Source organism: Pinus tabuliformis, chromosome 8 (assembly GCF_031772625.1).
Source record: "Pinus tabuliformis cultivar Carrire ecotype Pingquan chromosome 8, CPIR1, whole genome shotgun sequence".
Taxonomy (NCBI): domain Eukaryota; kingdom Viridiplantae; phylum Streptophyta; class Pinopsida; order Pinales; family Pinaceae; genus Pinus; species Pinus tabuliformis.
The window spans coordinates 1,164,932,213-1,164,953,316 of record NC_142294.1 but is presented as its reverse complement, the minus strand read 5'-3'; the positions used below and the strand labels follow the sequence as shown (position 1 = coordinate 1,164,953,316).

The window sequence follows — 21,104 nt, the reverse complement described above, 5'->3', positions numbered from 1 at the left end:
AAGTACTTTGAACTGGTTGGTAGTTTATATTACTATCTTCAGAAAGGACAAAACTGTAAGCGATTGGATATTGTAATTCCAAAATCCTTTTGTCTTCAACTGATGTGTGTGTCTTCCTGTCTCAATCATAGATGATTTTTATATTAAAAAAATCCTTTAGTTTTGTTTTGATTACCATGATAAACCTCTAGTTGATTACATTAATGTTCTGCTTTTCTTGTTGATTGAATTCTTCCTTGGATATTTACATCAATGGGTTGACGTGTACTGTATTTGATCATCTATTTTTTGTTCACAGTCTTGAATGTTTTTCATCTGAGCTACTAACACATTAGATCTTGGACATTTATGGTGATTGGTGTGCAGGTGGCATTATTGGATGGATTGACAATGGGAGGAGGGGCAGGCGTCTCCATCCCTGGGATGTTTCGTGTGGCAACAGACAAGACCGTATGTACCAATCTGAATATAAGTTATTAAATGCCTTTTATACTTATACTGATACTTTAAGAGTTTGATAGCATTTTCGGGTGCAAGACATGGCCATCATGTTTTTGAGAAATATGCCATTTATTGTTATTTTTAAATGGATAGTCTAGAAGAATTTATGGGGCATCAAACCATTCTTTGTTTTTCATTTTTTTAATACAGGGCAACTAAATATATGTTCAATGAAAATATGTAGTAAGTCTCATATGTAAAGATTTTACTGCTCTCATATGAAATGTGCACACTTGTTAGACATTTGATACCCTGCATTGGTGTAAGTAGCAAAACTTGTCAAGTAATTAGGAAACTCGCTGAGTCTACTTGGCTTGACAGGAAAATCAGTAGCTCACGTATAACTAACTACTAAGCACATCTTTGGCTAAACTTGACAAGCCTCTTGCATATTCTACTTTCTCAAGCCATGGAAATCATGATTTTGTCCAAACTCATTGTTGAACATGACTAGGAAACTTGGACATGATATTCAGTGATTAATGATTTGACTTTTTTTCTTCCTTTTGTTAGTATTACATCTGTGCTGGTCAGTATGTGTCCCCCAGCATTGATGGCGTTCTTCAACATTCATGGCAGATCGGATTTGTCCTTGGTTGTTGTATGTGACAGAGATGACTGCAGGACCGTAGCGCAACACCAGTTAAGCTTCTATAAGGCACTTTAGTCTTGTAGAGTAAGATAGAGACATGCATATGAGATCTGTATGGGCTGAGTCATGTTTAGCTTTTCCTATACTTAGAATTGCTTTTCTATTTTAGAGTTCTGTTTTCCAGTATTAGCATAAGTACTATTTTGGCAGCTGTTTGCATTTAGAATAGGTTCATGGAAATGTTCTGGAAATAGCTAGGGTGCAGTCTCCAAGGTTGGGGGTGCTCTGCCCTAGGAGTCACTTCATGCAGTGAGGGTGCACTTTTCTAGGTAGCTTAGGGTTTGTCTATTTTTAGCCTAGGCGTATTACTGGTGTGTTCTATTTTTGTGACCTATCTTTTCTTCTCCTATAAAAGAAGGGAAGGTGTGTCAGTGTGGTAATTCATTCCAGTTTTGAGATATTGCTGTTTAGTTTTCTTTTCCAGTTTGAATACAGATGCAGAGTTGAAAGAGTCAGACTATTCATATTTCCAGCGGTATGTGTTTGTAGATTAGCATACTCAGATCCACTGTTTTGATTAGTGTAATATCCCAAGGGGATTCTACCCTTAGGGTTATAAATTCACAAAATAAATTCTACCAATTTTGCAGTCAGAGATGATGTATACATACAATAATGCAGTCCAATAATAAATTTCACCATGTATCAATTATTCGTAACAGCTTCCACTTTTTTAATTGTACCTAGGGTTACTGCACCAGTAGGCCTGGTGCATACACAGTAACAATCCTCACAATACACAGATAATGTAAAAAAACCAATCTGTCCCAATATTCTTTTTAAAATATGGCTTTTTAAACTAAGAACTATTCAACCAAGACCTGTTCCAATGGTGCCCTACTCGGTTGGCTTGTTGTAGCAGTCTGCAGATACCACGACTCCAGTCCTTAGTGTGGTTATCAATTGAACCCTCGCTGAACCCTGGTTTCCTTTTGCTGTCTCTAGAATGGTCCTGTTACCCAACTGAGCTTCAGAGCGTGGGCTGCGGCCCCTAATAGTCCTCCGCAAATGTAGTCTGCGGCTCCAGAAAGACCCGAATGCAGGTGCCCCAGAATGAGCTCTCTGTCAAATTAGTCCTATGCAATATGGATCAAGAATCTATTCCACGACTGTTTTCTGCTAGATGACGTGGTCAGTCAGATAAAGGTTTATTGCTACAGAATGAATTCCTGAACCTGCAGTGAAAACTTTCCTGATGGAGTTAGGGTCTCCATGTCTTGGACAGGGGGTCTCAGGTGCCTTGCTGTCTTCAGATTAAGCTTTAGTGCCTCAGGGAAGGCCTTCTGCTCCTTTATACTTCTTCAGCCAGTAATTTTGTAGCCCTTTAATACCATAGAAACACAGAGGGCTCTTTGCTGTCTATAAAGATGATCTTCACTGCTCCTTCAACATAGTTCGTTGACCAAATAAGCCACAGAAAGGTTTCTTGCCTGTCAAACAGATCAGAGGTATCTCAAGGTATTAAACTGTAACAGAAGGAAGAGAATGGGATTAGCTAGGGTGTGATCATCTCCACTGAAACTAATCAAGGGGAAAGGGGTCTTAAGTTTTAACCCTCAGGGCCACAGCTGAAAAGAAACAGAGATATTCCAATCCAAATCAATGATGATAAATGATTCTAACTCTCCTTTATTTATAGATTCCTCATGTGGTCTTTCTTCCTTAATCTAATGTGAGGGGTTACAAGTGTAGCCCCAATTTAGGCTTTTTACCCCAGCTACCCAAATTTACCCAATGTTGCCCCATACATTGAATAATAGGTTCCCCTTTTATCAATGATTATAGTCTACACGGTTGGATAGGCTACTTCGTCCTTCCTTGGGAAATTAATCCATAGGGAACATTACAATTAGAGTGTTTGTTTTAAGCTGTCTAGTTGTTAGGGTTTAAATTCTAAGTGCAGAATTTGCTTACCATGGGCTAAGAATAAACACTTTTTGTAACTTTCTCCTAATATTTACAACTGATTTAGATAATTGGGAAGAAGATTGAAGGGTCACACATATGGTTTTCGATTCTTCCCAAGAGTTTTAAAGGTTTCACACCTGATCCAACAAATTGTTAGCTTATTTTGAAGAACAGGGAAGAGTATTTCATAAGGGGTTGGTTGTTGTTGACTTAATCTGGATTTGGGAAGAAGATTGAAGGGTCAGACATATGGTTTTCGATTCTTCCCAAGAGTTTTAAGGGTTTCACACCTGATCCAACAAATTGTTAGCTTATTTTGAAGAACAGGGAAGAGTCTTTCATAAGGGGTGGATTGTTGGTGACCTAATCTGGATATATATATACATATCCACCACTCCAAGCATTGTTCAAACGCTCAATCTTTTAACGGAGAGATCTTGCACAATCACAACCCCAATCAGTAATAAACTTTAAAGTATATATACAAGTAAACACAAACCTTCAGGGTCTTCAATCATGCTGATGCTACTTATGTCATCATCAAGTTATCCATATACAACTTGTCGGAAGCTTTTTTCCTCAGTAGCACCAAATACAGCGGCAGTGCTTCTCAAATCTTGTAAATCCATCTGTAGTTCTTTCATTCAAGCTCCCTCACAACTTAGGGAAATCAACAACTTCCTTCTTTTATAACATCGAAGAAATTTCAGCCTTTCAAGGCTTCATTCTTTCTTATGGAATTAAGGTCATCTTGATCATCATCATTCTTATAGCTTTCTTCATCATGCTCATCATTATTATCATCTTCAATTACGAACATCTCCAACATCTTGAAGATCATGTACCTGCAAAACTTTAATAGCAAGTACAAAGTCAATTAAAATTATGTCATTACAATGGAAGCATCAAAGCATTCAAACCATAGACATCAAATACCTAAACCTATTGAGGTTCATAATTAGCAAGGGTCACATCTTTTTACATACTAGGCTTCAATTTCTTGCTAGGGTTTTGTCATAAACCCTAGAATCCATCTTCAAGACACAAAGCCTTAGATATCAACAATTTAATCAAATAACAATCCAATCATAGGACTACCTTATGATGTCTTAGAAATGAAATCCTTGGGATGTGTGTTTGTTTGATCAAATCCTAGTCTAATCAAGTTTGTTATATGTCTAACTCTTATTGATATTTGTGTAGTTGGGTTTGACTAACACATGTTATGATATGCTTGTGCATGATGATGAAATCCTAGATGTATGAGTTGACCTAATTGTTGATGGTCCTAGGGTTTGGAACTAAGCCCTAGTCGAAGTTTGATTCTCTAGGATGATAGTATTTGTGAATTCTAGGGTTTTGTAACTAAAACTTAGTAGAAGTTCAAATCTTTGATATATGATGACTATGTGATAATTTGAGATTTGTGTAAGATTGTCAAACTCTGAGTTTTAGTTATGATTAATGTCCGTTTGATTGTCTGAGAAAATCTGGGGTTTGCAACAAACCCTAGTGGAAGCTAGTGACGCTATTGATTGAGCTGTGATTGGTTTTGATTGTTAAATTTCATCTATGAAATCTAGGGTTTGTATGAAATCCTAGTAGGAAGTCTAACATATGAATTCTGAAAGTTGTTAGATAGATTGTATATTTATATTTGTTTGAATTGTTTCTAGGGTTTGCAATATGAAGTAGTAGGGTATGTCATACCTCTGGAAGAAACATTGAAACCCTAGATATGAAATGCTCAAAGTCTTGATGAAGTAGTCTAGGGTTTATAACAAAAACCCTAGTAAGAAGTTGAAGAGCATGTGTCTCTTGTTTGTAATTAAGTTTGGGTATCTGATATATAAAATGCTTCCGGGATTTTGATATGGCTAACTTCATGCTTCTATAGAGTTGGTTGTACTTGATATCTAAGTTGTGCAGGTACATAATCTTCAAAGATGGTGAAGATGTTCGTAAAATAAAGTTGATGTGATAAGCATGATGTGAATGATGATGATCATGATAACTTTGATGAGAAGGATGGAAGCCATGAAATATTCTTTGATGTCGTAGAAAAGAAATAGAACTCCCTAAATTAAGAGGGAACTTGGATGAAATCTCCTTAGGTTAAGAGGGATCTTGAATGAAAGAAATCTCCCTAGGTTAAGAGGGAGCTTGAATGAAATAAATCTCCCTAGATTGAGAGGGAGCATGGATGAAAGGAATCTCCCTAGTTGAGAGGGAGGCCATATCATAGTCATGATGGACACCTTGATAGAAGAAATTGGAGAATGTATTTAAAGGGCTGCTGAGATAAGGAAAGTCGGATCGATTTGTGGAATATGTTGCTACATGAGAAGTAGGAAAGGAAGCTGCATGGTTGAGGAATCTTCTATCAAGATTCATTGGAAAAGCCCTAAGTCCTTAGTTGAGAAGCAACATCAAGTTGTTTGGAAAACCCCGAAGGTTTGTATCTATTTATGTACATTTGAAAGTTTGTTACTGATTGGGGTTGTGTTTGTACAGGTAAATCTCTCGGAAGTTTGATAGCATGTTTTTACATGCTTAGTATTGTCAATAAGTTTGTTTGGAGAGATTTGTTGCCAATCTACTTGATTGGGGAGGATTTGTTACTGATTGAAATAATTGAGAAAGTTGAGGCTTTGTGTGAGACATTGCCTAGGAGGACATCTGGTTGACACTTTGTGTTGATGTCTGGGTCCCGAAGTAGGAAGGGTGGGGTTGGTCATGGAGCTATGACCTCGGATATGCACCTAGATCCCTAGGTTGATGGTTAGTAAGTAAGCCTGATGGTACCTAGAGAGGCTGAAAGCTTTAGTCCATCTTAGTCCCACCTGGATAGATTGCCTTGGTCAGGAATCTAGTCCATGGCATTGTGGTGCTTAAAGTTCTTTATGGTTCATGTGTTATGAGATCTTCCTTGTAATTGTACTGATGAATACATCCCTAGTTAAGAGGGAGTGTTGAAATACGTAACTAGGTTCTGTCTTCATAAAAAGTATTTGAGTTGTACTTATCAAAAGAATGAAGAAAATATTTTTATTATTATAATCATGACTTATTAAAGCATGGGTTTCATGCTTGGGTCATCATGTTTTAGGTCAAAGTCCCCATTGAGGACTTCTAGGATTTATTCTGAGTCATTAGAGTCATTGTACATTAAAAGAGACCCTTGGGTTTTCGAATCATGTAAAAAGAATTATTTTTGAGTAAAAAATGAATTTAGTCTCCACATCAAGTCGGCCTCAAGAAGATCAAGTCAGCCTCAACATAAGTAATTCGACCTCACAAAAGGGCTATAAATAAAAGGAGTTCGAATTCATTTGGAGCATTTCATTCTCTCTCACATAGTTCGATTTCTGAAGCTGGAAGCTGGAAAAGGGCGAAGTTGAGAAAGGGCTAGAAGAAGGTTTGGAAAGGAATGCGAGTTTATGGAAGGAGATAATAGACCTCAAGATCAAAATTTTGGGGCAATTCTCACTCTGTTCTGAGGTGTATCAAGGGAGATCGAAGTTCTCCAAGTTTGGTCGAAGCTGCTACAGCTACTGCTGTTGGGTCGAAGCTGCTGCTGATGCTGCCAGGTCAAAGTTGCTTGAGAAGGGTTGTCATCTGCAAGAATGATTGAGGGCTAACTTGGTGTGGAGGGAGTCTCTGTCTGGGTCTAGAGTCTTGGATTATCTCGAGAAACTATTGAAGGAAGAATTGTTGACTGGGTTTTCCCCTAGATAGGGGTTTTGCCCTGGCTGCCCGCCTACATTTGTTGTCCTTGTGTTATTGTTTTGGTAATTGCTTGATGAACTAAAAGATAAAAGAAGAACATAAAGATAAAAGAATCACAAGTAATTATCTATATAAGAAAGTCTTTCTGCCTTTCTGATTTTCTAACATTTGTTAGGTGGTGTTATCATAATAGTAGAGACCTGTTGAGATATGATTCTCATTCCATTCAACAACATTCTTGAGGTCGTTTTATCTAGTCCAGAGAGAAGATATGACCTTGTTGATACAGTGTTGCCTACCCGAAGGAGAGTGTTGGGCTATGAAATGGTTCCACATGGTATTTGACTCACTTTAGTACTCGTAGATGCTGAAATGCTGAGCCATTGAGGCTTAGATTTGGATTTATCAATGATGTGCCCAAATGGATCCTAGACACCCCCAGGCTGGCCTTGATATTGTTTGATAGGCGTTGCGTGTGTCAGAGCCTGGATGATGATGGTTATCCTTGAGATGATAGGGGAGGACTTGCACATGAGGGATGGACCCCAATGTTGGAGCATAATGGTGCCACGTCACCTTTGTTGCCGTTAGAAGTGTGATGTAGGGCACCTTGATGATGATATCATGGTTTTGGAGGCATACCCATGTACTTTGAGCTATTTCTTGGAGCGTGGAGCACTCATGACCCATTAGTCACTTGCTTGTGACATTTTAGCACCTATGGAGGATGACATCATATTGGAGGAGCCTATTCTCCCACATGTGTGGGCTATTTTGGCATTGTTTGTTATTTTTGGAACTTTTATGAGGTTGGCTTGTAACCTCTCATTTGTTTAACACTTAAGCAAACTTGTATCGGGGCTTTACTTGTAAATTATACAAAATAAGGGTAGTTAAGCTTGATAAATAGAGGCTCCCTTATTTCATTTTTGATCAACAAACATTTATCACTCTTCTCATGTAAAAGGGTGTGAATTAGTCCTTTTTCACTATTTGGGCTGAAATGTGACTTTCCTATGGTGTGAATTCTTGTGGAGATGGAATTGTGTGGATATGTCCTTTTGTTATCGAATGTAAGTGTTCCTTTGCAGAATTTTGTAAGTTTTATGCCCATTTCTCTATATTTTGCATAATATATGTGTAATAGTGTTTATATTTTTGTGCAATAATTAAATGATAAATCTATGTTGAAATATTGTTCCATTATAACATGCTAAATTGTCCTCTTTGAAACATAAAAGGAAACTTTGATTGTGCATTCCTTATATTTAGATTCTCCCCTCACCAAAAAATAGTTAGGGTTTTAAACGTGGATGCCCTAGTCACCCCCCCTTACTCCTTTGTCTTTTATATGACATCATGTACCCTATCATTGCAAATTAGCAAAACCCTAACTTATAACAACCATTAAGTTGGTCTAGGAATAGATTATTTGAATCGTGGAATAGAACATCTAGGCTTTCTAGGCTTCACTGGTACTTTATCCCACCTTATGGACCTCATATCTATCACCATTTGCTATAGTAATTGAACATCATTTACGTGACTTAGGGAAGCCTCCCTTGTGGTCAAATACCACTAAAGAGCAGGAGAAAGGTTGCTAAGGTGAGAGTGACAACCCTTTCTCTTGTTGCCATAAAGTCTGGTTTTGCCTAGTGGGGCTTTGCACTAGGCTTGCTAGATTTTGTGGCAACAAGCACCATTTCCCTTGCTTTGGTGCCTAGTTTTAGCCAGTGTTCCATGGGGTCATGTCCCCCCACTTGGGGGTCAAGTTTCCTAGCTCCCTCGCGCTCCGGGACTTGGGGACGACTGGGGGTCGTTTCCCCATGCTCCCAAAAAGTAGGGTATGTGAGGAAACTCGGAAGGGGTCGTTTCCTCTAATTTCGGGGTCGAATCCTCAAAAGGGGGTCGTCTGGGGTTGTAAGGGGTCGTTTCCTTGGACAAAATTCGAAATTCTTTTAATGAAACAATTTTTTTTAAAGACACTTGAGTATTTGAAGGGACCAACAACACGATGGGATGTTGATCTAGAGGATGATGCATAGGTAGATATGGAGGAGGGACTTGATGAGACACAAATGAGGTTGGTTGGTGTGCCACTTAGCATGTTTGAGAATGCAAGTGATTTTGATTTAGATGGTGACATGGTTGATCCTGATTTATTCATGCAACAACTGGATGCAGAGACTAGCGTGGCATTACCTTGAGCAATTATGCTCATTTATCTTTTGATATGTTCTTATGTTATTAACTTATTTGCTTTTCTGTTTCAGACTTTAGTTGTAGACTTTAGTTTATTTTGAATCTTGATATATGAATGATGATATATTAGACTTGAGTCTCGACTCTATAAAATTTTGACTCTTGATGTATTGGACTTGACTTTTATAATTTTATTTCAATATTCAATATTCAATGTTCATAGTTGGAACATCAATATGGTTTAAACTTTAAAACTTTAAACATTTATAATTTTATTTTCATTGTACATTGTTAGTAACTTTGTAGTTACACTGTACAGTTACAAACTTACATGTATGATGTATGATATCATGCTTTTCGTTTTAAATTTGTTTCAATTATATGATTCATCGATTTATCATTTATCCTTCATGATGTAAGTGTTATATTATATATGTTGTATAATGATAAAGTGTAGGAATTTACAAGGTAAGTTCCTTAGATAGAACACCAAAGGCCACCGCTCACAAACAAATCACAGATCAGTACAATAGTATTCTTGACGTGGTTAAAACCCTCAAAGAGGGAAATAGTCGACGACTTGAGCCAATGCAGCCACTTCAGACAATTTATTAATGTAAAAGAAAGAAAATTTACATAAGCTTCTCTCATGAACGGTCACCTAACAAATGACCCTCCATGCTCTTTAAATAGAGATCATGGACCAATCGAATGTTAAGCCACAAATCAAGTGTCGGTAATACCGAGGAGAGAATGAACCCTCTGATCACTTCATGTATAGAACATATTGTGACTGTCGGATTATAAGTTACAAAAAATACATACTAAAGAAACACACTTTACCTAACTATACATTAGACCAAGTTATACTTAATTATTTCCTATGTGTCGGAATATCCTAACATTCCCCCTTAAAAACAACTTGGGATAGGATTGAAGGATGTACAAAGATGACAAAATAGGAGAAGGAAGGAGGCATTAGAGCCTATCCCCCTTAGTGACAACTTCTTGAACTCCAACCATAAATCGAAGTTTAGTAAACTGCACCTCTGTGAGAGCCTTTGTAAAGATGTCTGCAACTTGATCATCAGTTGAACAATAGTGCACTTCAAGAACATGGTCATGAATGAGCTTTCTGATGAAGTGCATGTGTAGTTCAATGTGTTTGTTGCACTGATGGTGGACTGGATCTTTGCATAGTTAAATGGCACTTTGATTATCACACCAAAGTGTAGTCAGATATTGCTGCTGAAAGCCAAACTTTTATAGGATCTGACAAAGCCACAAGGCTTCCTTACTAGCTTCAACGACACCACGATACTCTGCTTCTGCTGAAGAAAGAGAAATGGCACTCTGTTTCTTGCAAGCCCATGGAATAGGTCCAGAACCAAGAGTGAAGACATAACCTGCAGTAGACTTCTGATCATCAGGGTTATCGGCCCAATCAGAATCAGTGAAACCAACCAATATAGGAGATGCTTTTGCATTGTAATGAATCCCAAACTGAACTGTACCTCAAACAATAATGAAGTATTCTTTTAGCTGCTTTCCAATGACTTTCATGTGGGTTTTGCATAAACTGAGCAACAAGGCCAACAACAAAGGAAAGGTCAAGACGAGTATGGGTTAGATACAAAAGTTTTCCAACAAGATGATGGTATAAGGTAGCATCAACTTCAAGGGAAGTATAAGTGACTAAAAGTTTGGCTTGAGACTGAAAGGGAGAAGGTGTTGGCTTACAGTGTTCCTTGTGAAAGTGGCGTAGAAGATCACATGCATATTTGGACTGGGAAAGGAAAATACCTTCTTTGGATTGCAAGACTTGAATACCAAGAAAATAATGCAAGTGTCCTAAGTCTATCATTTCAAACTGCTTTTTAAGGCTGGACTTCACATGGTTTATAAGGTTGGGATCACTACGAGTAAGATAAGATAATCAACATAAAGAACAAGAATGATAAGAGACTTACCCACTTTCTCGGTGTAGATAGTATTGTCAGAATGACACCTAGAAAAGCCAGTATCTAAAAGAAAGCTATCCATTTTGGCATACCAAGCCCGAGGGGCTTGCTTGAGACCATAAAGGGATTTCTTAAGCCGACATACAAGGCTGTAGTCTGTTTGTATAAAGCCATGAGGTTGTTCCATATATATTTCTTCATGCAAGTCCCCATGCAAGAAGGTAGATTTAACATCCATCTGATGGACTTCCCAGTTGAAAGTGGCAGCAAGGGAAAGAACAAGGCGGATAGAGTTCATTTTGGCAACAAGGGAGAAGGTTTCAGTATAGTCAATGCCTTCAACTTGTGAAAAACCCTTGGCAACGAGATGAGCTTTATGTTTATCAACTTTTCCATCTGGTCCAAACTTGGTTCTGTAAACCCATTTACATCTAACAAGTTTTTGTCCCTTTGGAATAGGAACAAGATCCCATGTATCATTTGCCAATAATGAACAATATTCGTCATTCATAGCTACATCCCAATCTGGATGGCCTGAAGCTTTTGCAAAGGTGTCAGGATCATAATTTGTTGAAGCTTGAGCAAGTAAAGAAGAGGCTTTATCAAACTGAGAATGTGTACAACGTTGATCTGTAGGATCACTTGCAAGAGCACTTGCTGCATCCTGAGTAGCACGGACCCATTTTGGAAGCTGATGAGTTGAAGGAGGATCTCGAGAAGGTGGGGGAGTATTGTCATCCTCATTGTCATCATCTAAAGAAGAAATATTTTCAGAAGTAGAAGGGATAGAGAGAGGTGGCACATTTGCCATACTAGGCTCGTAGGCCGATATATTTTCAGCAAACTTTACATCTCTTCTAATGATAACATTTTTGGATTTAGGTTGAAGAAGTCTATATCCTTTGACATCTTTAGAATATCCAACAAAAATACATTTTTCACTCTTAGGTTCTAAGGCTTTATGTTTATCACCTGGAATATGGGCCCATGCTTCACTTCCAAAAACACGAAAATGACTTACATCTGGTTTAATTGAGCTCCGTGCTTCTTCTGGAGTGATATTTTTTAAAACCTTGGTAGGAGTGTGATTTACTATGTAATTTGCACAGTGAATTGCTTCTGCCCAAAAATTAAGACTAAGTCCTTTAGATTGAAGCATACAATTAGCCATTTCCTTTAAGGTGCGATTCTTCCTTTCAGCTACACCATTTTGTTGTGGAGTATATGGAACAGTATGTTGCAATTGAATTCCATGCTCAGTGCAAAAGTTGATGAATTTGTTGTTAATATATTCTCCGCCATTATCGGATCTTAGCTTAAGAATTTGATGTCTAGATTGTTTCTCAACGAAGGCCTTAAAGGCCAAGAACATGTTAAAGACTTCACTTTTGAGTTTTAAGAAGTATACCCAGGTGCGTCTAGAGAAATCATCAATGGAAGCTAAGAAATACTTGTAGCCAGAGAATGAAACAACTGGAAGTGGACCACATAAATCACTATGTACAAGCTGTAAAGGGGCTAAGGCGTGCCAAGAGGCACGTTTTTCAAAACTATCTCGATGATGTTTTCCCTGTACACATCCAAAACAAACACCATCTTTGCAAGATACCATAGGAAGACCTGTTACCATATTTTCTTTACATAGATTTTGAAGAGAGCGATAGTTTAAGTGACCAAATCGCTCATGCCACAGTTTGCTCACTTCATCATTATGAGCAACAAATACCGAGGGAAGATTTGATGACCCAAAGTTGTTAAACTTATACAACCTTGTAGAATCATCAACAATGGCAGTAGCTAAAATCTGTCTAGGATCTCTTAGGTCCTTAATTACAACATCATGAGGTGAAAATTCAACGGTTTTACCTTCACCTGAATGAGTTATCTGATACATAGATAGAAGGTTGCATGATAAGGTAGGAACACATAATACATCATTAAATTGACCATTGTCTAGATGAATAGTTCCAGTCCCTACAACACTGAGAGATCTATCATCACCAACATAGATAATTTTGGTGTTACAATCATTTAAAGAAGAAAACATGGCTTTGTTTTTGGCCATGTAATAAGAAGGTCCAGACTCAATGAGCCACTCATGAGAATGAGAAGAAGAAGATACATTTAGTGCATAACCAAATCGAGATGCTTGACAACCACATGCAAAAAGTGCTATTCCTGAAGATGAAGTTGAAGTTGAAGTTGAAGAGTGCTCCAAATGGATGTTATGCTTCTTCATGGCTGCTTCCAAGGCTTCTATCTTCTTAAAGAATTTGGATTCTAAGTGACCATCATGATTACAAAAGTTGCAATGTCTATCAGTCTTCTTCCCTTTGTTTTTATTTGCCTTATCATTTTGTTGAATTGATTTTTCATTTTGAGACTGAAATTGCTTAGGACCCTTGTTTGGTTTAGGACCATTCTTTTTAGGACGCTGCTTCTTAGTATTCTTTGAACTTGGTTGCTGCGGGGCTGCCAAGGCTTTCTTATAAGAGTTTCCAGTATTAAGAAGACCAAGATGTAAGAGTTTTTCTTGCTCTCTTATTAAAGAATCACAAAAGGCATCAAAAGAGGGGGACTTGTAGTCTTGTCCTTGAGAAATAAAGGCTTCTCTAGTAGAATGGAAGGTGGAAACAAACACAGAGTAGGCTGGTCCTAACTTAGTAAGAATGGAATAGATAAGGCTACCATCTTCTTTCTTAACCTTAACACCTTCCAAGAGAAGTCTAAGGGTCTTGAACTTGGAAAAAAAATCTTCAATGGAAGAAAAATTATTGGGGTCCAATGTAAGCAACTCATTTTCAAGTTGATGGGCTCTAATTTCATTTTTAATTCCAAAAACTTTATTGAGTTGTTTCATTGCTTCATTGGGGGTATCAATTTCTGCGATATGGAATCTAAGGTCTGGAGAAATAAACATCCCTATCAACCCACGTGCTTGATCTTGCTTATTTTCCCATTTGGCTTGCTTATCTTCATCTTTAGGTTTAGACTCTTGGCTTGAGGCTATTCTATAAAGACCTTTACTTCTAAGTAAATCCACAATGTAGGATAGCCATTGGAAGTAGTTGGTGCTGTCAAGAATAACTACGCATGAACTTTCCATTTTGAAAGAAATTGAAGCTGTAGATGTTGAAACTAAGTGTTCCAATGGAAAGATCTCGAAAAATTAGGCCGATAAAAAAAAACGGCTCTGAAAATGGTCTCTGGATGAAGAAGATATGGCTTTATGAAGAAAAGTTGTTGAAGATGCCGACGAACTACGTGAATGTTGGGAAGTGAATTACACTGTTATATTTAAAAAAATTCCCCCCCCCCTCCCCCTCCAAACATAATCTATTTAGCTCACTTAAAAAAAAAGATTACTTTATGTGACCCACTCTTATAAATAAGTGAAAGTCACATTTACAATGGTACTTTATGAATTATCCACTAAATTGTAACTTAAATAAAAGATAAAGTGACTTTAGAATTATAAGTGACTCACTTTTTATAATGGGTGAGAACACTTCTACATAAAGTAACTTTAAAACATAAGTTACATGTGCTTTTTGAAAATGTAACTCAACAAAAAGAAAGACTTGAACCCAAGACCTCTATTCTCATAAAGTAACGCTGGATCAAGTGAGCTAGTTTAAAAGGTTAGTAATTTTTGGAAAGGAGGAAGGTTTTTTTTTGTTTGTTTGTTTGCTCACTAAAGCTTTGGAGTGTGTGCTTACTTGAAAAACCCCTTTTTGCCTCTAGATTTTAAAAATGACATAGCTAGGGCTACCAAAAACTTTTCGCGTGAAACGAAAGGGGTTCCCCACTAGAGCCTTAACACAATAGAGCAGTCCTCTTGGCCCGAAAGCGGTCAGAAACAATAGCTTTAGAAAATGACAATCAGATGCACTTGTACCGGCTTCAGATTTGGATCACCAACAGATGCAGCCCTCGAATAGCTCTGATACCATGTAGGAATTTACAGAGTAAGTTCCTTAGATAGAACACCAAAGGGCACCTCTCACAAACAGATCACAGATGAATACACCAATATTCTTGATGTGGTTAAAACCCTCAAAGAGGGAAACAATCCACAACCTGAGCCAATGCGACCACTTTAGGCAATTTATTAATGTAAAAGAAAGAAAAATTACATAAGCTTCTCTCATGAACGGTCACCTAACAAATGACCCTCCATGTTTTTTAAATAGAGATGATGGACCAATCGTGTGTTAAGCCATGAATCAAGTGTCAGTAATACTGAGGAGAGAATGAACCGTCGGATCACTTCATGTCTAGAACATATCGTGATTGTCGGATTGTAAGTTACAAAAAGTACATACTAAAGAAACACACTTTACCTAACTATACACTAGACCAAGTTATACTTAATTATTTCCTATGTGTCGGAATATCCTAACATAAAGACAATTACATTATAAATATTAAAATTTCAATGATATATATTTTATATTTATAAGTTTTTAAGACTTCGACATCCCCCCTCGTTTCCTAAAAATTGGCGGGGAGATTTTGCATAAGCCGCTCCCACGTATCCCAGCTCCCTCCCCTCTTCATCCCGGAAGCTTGGTGGAACATTGGTTTTAGCTGTCGGGGACTAAGCACTGATTTGCCTCAGTGGGCAGCAATTTTTTATGTGGGTGCTGTCATATGTTTTGATTAATGAATCATGACTCATAATCTCAAAATTTTGTCATTTGGAAGCTTCATAAATGTTCAAACCTCAATGTTCATGAATGGTATTGTTGCTTTCTCTAGAGTGTTTATGTAATGCACAATGAATCAATGATGCATATTTCATTTTTTGTTAAATATTTCTATTTATGTATGTGTGGACATTGAATATATCACTAACTGCTATTCCATATAATAGCTCTGATTGATATACATGTACTTGGTGTACCCTATTTGTGGGTGGACCATATTGGGTACTCCGTACCTGTATTGGAGATGTTGCCCATACCAGAGACTCTTGGAAACCTTGATGCCAGGTTATGAACCTTTTTGTGGTTGATAAGTTGTAATTGTAAACCTCTTGCTGTATTCTTGATCAAACTAGCTTCTTTATAACACTAGTTATTAATTTACCAGCATCAAGATCACATCCATTACACCCACAGTCAACTCACGAAAAGAACTCCCTTTTCATATATTAGACTCATTGTTAAGTATGATTTTGTGCATTTCAACTCAAGGTTTTGGAATTTGTGCAAATTTCATGCAGTATATTTTGAATACTTCCACGTTCATTTTTGAGGATTGTAAAACATTGAAACTTTTCAAGTGTTAGAAAGGAAATTTTTGCTATATGCTATGGGGCTCTGTTGGTCCTTTTGGTTTCTATCATGTGCTAATTTAGATTTAAAATGTCATATGTTTTTGTGGATTTTCTGCAGGTATTCGCTACACCAGAAACACAAATAGGATTCCATCCTGATGCAGGAGCCTCATATTTTCTGTCACACTTGCCTGGCCATCTAGGTAGCTTTTGTTCTCTGAATGTCTTGTACTCACGCTGGATGTATCCTTTTGTCCGATTGACCTACTCTTGTGGTCACCCAAGGACATTAATAAAATTATCTTTATCTGTCTCACACTCTGAAAACCATCCAAATTAGAGTTATTTACACATAACTGGTTTTTGGCATGGTGACATTGTAAATCACATTTTTGTTACAGAAAGGAATGAATAATCCGTTTTCCTTATTTACCTTGGCTTTTGAGTTGATATGTATTGTTTCCCTTGGCTTTCTCAAGTAACACAGTTGATTACTAGAAGCATAAAAGCAATGGGGTTTTGCATGCTGCAAATTTGCTGGGGAATTTTCTGACCATCCTTTAGCTTTGCCTTCTCTTGGAATTACATTCCATTTTTTCTCAAGGAGCATGCATCTTGTATTACTTGAATATGTTAACATTGCTATTTTACCTGTTGCTAAGACAGTGACAATGTTCTGTGGGTGGTGCATCTGTGGGAGAGTCTCATGAGGGTGAAGTGTCTCATATCCCCTTTTCATCTATTTTTTTGACACTAGAAGTTACTTGGACTAGGAGGGTGCACTTCTTAAGTTGTTGCATAAAAATATGTGGAGTGGGTGCTTGGCATGTGTGGGTAGGTACCTTGGCGCATATGCGGTGCTGTTCTTTAGCTAGTTACTTAGAGTAGTGTGCTTGGCGCACATTGTCATGTAATCATCTACCCTTGGCACATGTAAGGTGCATGAGTTGGTTAGGGTTAAAGTGGCTCTTGTCAAGGTGGAGCACTCCACTTGTGAACCCATTCTGTGAGGTGCACCTTGGCACATGTGCGGTGCTGTACTTGAGCTGGTTACTTAGACTAGTGTGCTTGGCACGAGTTGTCATGTAATACCTACCGTTGGCACATGTAAGGTGCATGAATTGGTTAGGGTTACAGTGGCCCTCGTCAAGGTGGAGCGCTCCACTTGTGAACCCATTCTGTGAAGTGCACTTAGTCTAGGGTTTTTACTTGTAACCCCCTCTGTCTTGTTCAATAAAAGGGAAGGAAGGGCACATTGCTTAAGTTTATGAAAGTTAAAGTCAGTAGTGTGGTGTGATAGCTACAGTGTTCTGGTTAAAGTGTTTTTCTTTATGAGATTGTGAGACAATGGTTGGTTCTGCATTGTAAGCTTGGAAGAAGCTGATTTTCTTTTATGTAATATTCTTTTCTACCGTAATAGAAATATATGTAATTGCTGGTGCATATTGAATGTGTTGATCTGCGTTTTTCTGATCTGATTTCTATTTTCAGTGAGGTTGCTGCTTGCTGATGTAGCATGCTAATCTGATTTATATTATAGGGCTGTTGTTGTGCTGATTTGATATTCAAACTTCTCTTTGCTTATATCTGTGAGTTGTTTGCTGCTATATTGATCTAACCTTTTCATATGCCATTTATACACTTTTGAAAGTTTTGTATAGGGTTTTTGTTTATATAGATTTGAAGTTTTGACAAGTGCTTCAGAACTTTTCAGATTCAATGGCAGGGTTTAAGTTTTATGAGTTCAGATCTCCTTTCAAAAGGTGAAATTAAGTCATAAAAATTATGGGTTGGCTATAAGGCATGTGAGATGATACCTTCTCCCAAAATAAGCCTAGCAGAATAGCTGCCACACAGCAACAAAAATGCCTTGCACCAACCACTGATGTTGAACATAGGCATGTGTTAATCCAAGTAACGCTTCTTTGTTAATTTTAGGTATGTTCTATGCTTAGAGCAATTTATTTCAATTTTCACAGTTAGCTCAATATCTCTTCCAGATTAGCAATCACATCAGCATTAAAGTAAACTGCAGATAAACATAAACATAGATCGCAGAAGACAAGCCAAGACAAGAGGACACAAGATGTGGCATTAGCCAGGGACAAACCCCAATGTGGGGAAAGCCTTGATCAATTCTTCTTATATGTTCTTCAATAGTTCAGCAGAGAGAGAGAGAGATAGTATGTTTAGAACAAAAGTCAATACTTTGACTTATCTAGATAAGAGCATAGATCATCTCTAAGAAGATGATACATGAGATCAGTTGAAGACATGCTGCTTCAACTGATTCTCCAAAGTGACTCCTTCACCTATCGTTGTGCTAAATTTCGTCATCATGCTGCACCTCACCGTGCTGCACCATGCTGCATCCATCATCACTATGTTGCGTCTCATCATGCTTCATTAATCATGACTGTACCCATCACTGTACTGCATTATGTGCCATTGGTGCACCATGTTGCCATACTGACCTATGTGCTGGCTGCATCTTGCTTGCTTGTTGTCCCTAGTTTGCTTGTTGTCCCTAGCATGCTTGTTGTCCTTTGCATGCTTGCTGTTGCATGCTAGCTGTAACATTGCATGCTTGGTGTATTTGTTGCTAAGTACCATAAAATTGTCCCAATGTTTGGTAGTTGTCCCTTGCATGCTGCTCCCCTTTGGAGACAGATGCTCTGGCTGTTCTGGCAGTTTCGGCAATTTCGGCTGTTCTCGGCAGTTCCGGCAATTCCGGCTATTCCTGGCAGTGCTGACAGTATCGGCTTTTCCCAACAGTTCCGGCAGTTCCCGACAGTTGCGGCTTCTGCCCTCTATGTCAGCTTTCCCGACAGTTTCGGCTGTTCCCCGCAGTTCCGGCTATTCCTGGCAGTTCTGACAATTTCGACTATTCCCAAAAGTTTCGGCAGTTCCGACAGTTCCGGCAATTCTCGGTAGTTCCGGCTTTTCTCGGTAGTTCCGGCTATTCTCGGCAGTTCCGGCAATTCCGGCTATTCCCGACAATTCCGGCTATTCCAAGCAGTTCCCGGCAGTTCCGGCTTTTCCTGGCAGTTTCGGTTTTTCCTGGTAGTTCCGGCTTCTGCCCTCTAGATTAGGGCAGCGTTATCCCTTAGGATATCTCCTCCTACTAAATCCCAAAGACAAGTAGAGAGGAAGAGATCCCAAGTGTGTTGAAATGACTTGAAGGCCACCTCTATTAAAACGTTGAGCACAAGTGGGGTTTATTTGGTTGCTGGCTGACCTTGACGAATTGCCCCATAACACAAATAAATTCGTATCTCCATGAATACTTATCGGAATCGGATGATCTTTAGATCAATCCTACACCTCTCGATGAGAGGGATCTAAGAAAAATAACAGCTTCCATTAATAAGATGACCCACATGGAGTTTGGCCCTAGTTGCCAATTTTAACACTCCCAATCAACTAGGGAGAACTCCATCCGCTGATCCATATGTCCGACTGTACTATTGCTGCCATCAGTGCCTTGCACTGCTATGCTCTGCTGAACCATGAAGAAGAAGAATTGATCGAGAATGTCTCATACCATTCTCTACTGACCTGAAGTCAGTTTCATTTGAAGAGAGTGTGTCACATCACTCTTATTGGCCCGAAGTCAGTTTTATTGATCCCAGATCAATATCACAAGAGAGTGTCTCAAACCACTCATATTGACCCTAGATTAGTTTCATTGATCCCAGATCAATGGAGGTCATCCTAGCATAGGGAGTACGGTAGATACATTGATGCGTCTATCGATAGTACTACTATGGTCCCTAACCCCATTTCCTTGCTCATTGATTAGATGAGAGGTACTTCCCATGAGTCCCAGACTGCATGGGTAGGATGCTTCGACAGGAGAACTAATCATCCTGTCCATAGGAGAACGAATCATCCTGCCCCACAGTCACCACGAGAGAACTAATCATCCCGGCCCACAGGAGAACTAATCATCCTGTTTCATAGTTGCCATGGGAGAACTAATCATCCCGGCCCACAGGAGAACTAATCATCTTGTTTCACAGTGGCCACGGGAGAACTAATCATCCCGGCCCACAGGAGAACTAATCATCCTGTTTCACAGTTGCCACAGGAGAACTAATCATCCTGTTTCACAGTTGCCACAAGAGAACTAATCATCCCGACCCACAGGAGAACTAATCATCCTGTTTCACAGTTGCCACGGGAGAACTAATCATCCTGGCCCACAGGAGAACTAATCATCCTGTTTCACAGTTGCCACGGGAGAACCAATCATCCCGACCCACAGGAGAACTAATCATCCTATTCCACAGTCGCCTGGGGTATCACAGGGGAAGGTTGAACTTGTCATCCTATACATAACGCACCACCAGGGGAGGGTGAGTTGCCCTGTGGTCGTATGTTGCTCCAGTAAGTACCCCAAGCCCCCTAGAGTTCCCAGAGCTCAATGCATGCAACATGCAGGACCCTTATAAGAAGGTCTCTCAATGACTCCAAGTAGTTCGGGAAAGTCACATATTTGACCTTTCCCCGGGGCTTTGACAAAATGTCTGTGACCTATACATCAGTCTCAATGCGATGGAGCCTCCTTGCTCGTCGACTTACCATGTCCCAAATAAGGCAGTATTTGATGTCTATTTGCTGGAGCAATCATCGAATATGGGATTCCTCAATAATTGAATCCGCCCTCTGGTTGTCACAGAGAATCACAATGGTATTCATCATGTGTACAAACAGCTCACTTAAGAGCTTCTGCAACCTTGCAGATTCACACGAGATCATACTCGTAGCTATGTATTCGGTCTCGGCGGTGCTTATAGCAAATGACTTCTGCTTCCTGCTCATCCATGATATCGAAGTGGAATCCAAAGAGAACCAGCACTGAGAAGTG

General features: G+C 38.8%; 1 protein-coding gene across 4 annotated transcripts in view; it reads left to right on the top strand.

Annotated features, from left to right (window-relative positions):
* LOC149239491 (3-hydroxyisobutyryl-CoA hydrolase-like protein 1, mitochondrial) overlaps positions 1–21,104 on the top strand; it is a 328,118-nt gene that overhangs the window by 75,131 nt on the left and 231,883 nt on the right. For all 4 annotated transcript variants that reach the window (XM_089373436.1, XM_089373434.1, XM_089373435.1 and 1 more), the window contains exons 5-6: positions 367–450; positions 16,353–16,437. In XM_089373436.1, the coding sequence (XP_089229562.1) occupies positions 367–450; positions 16,353–16,437 (169 nt within the window). The remainder of the gene's footprint in view (positions 1–366; positions 451–16,352; positions 16,438–21,104) is intronic.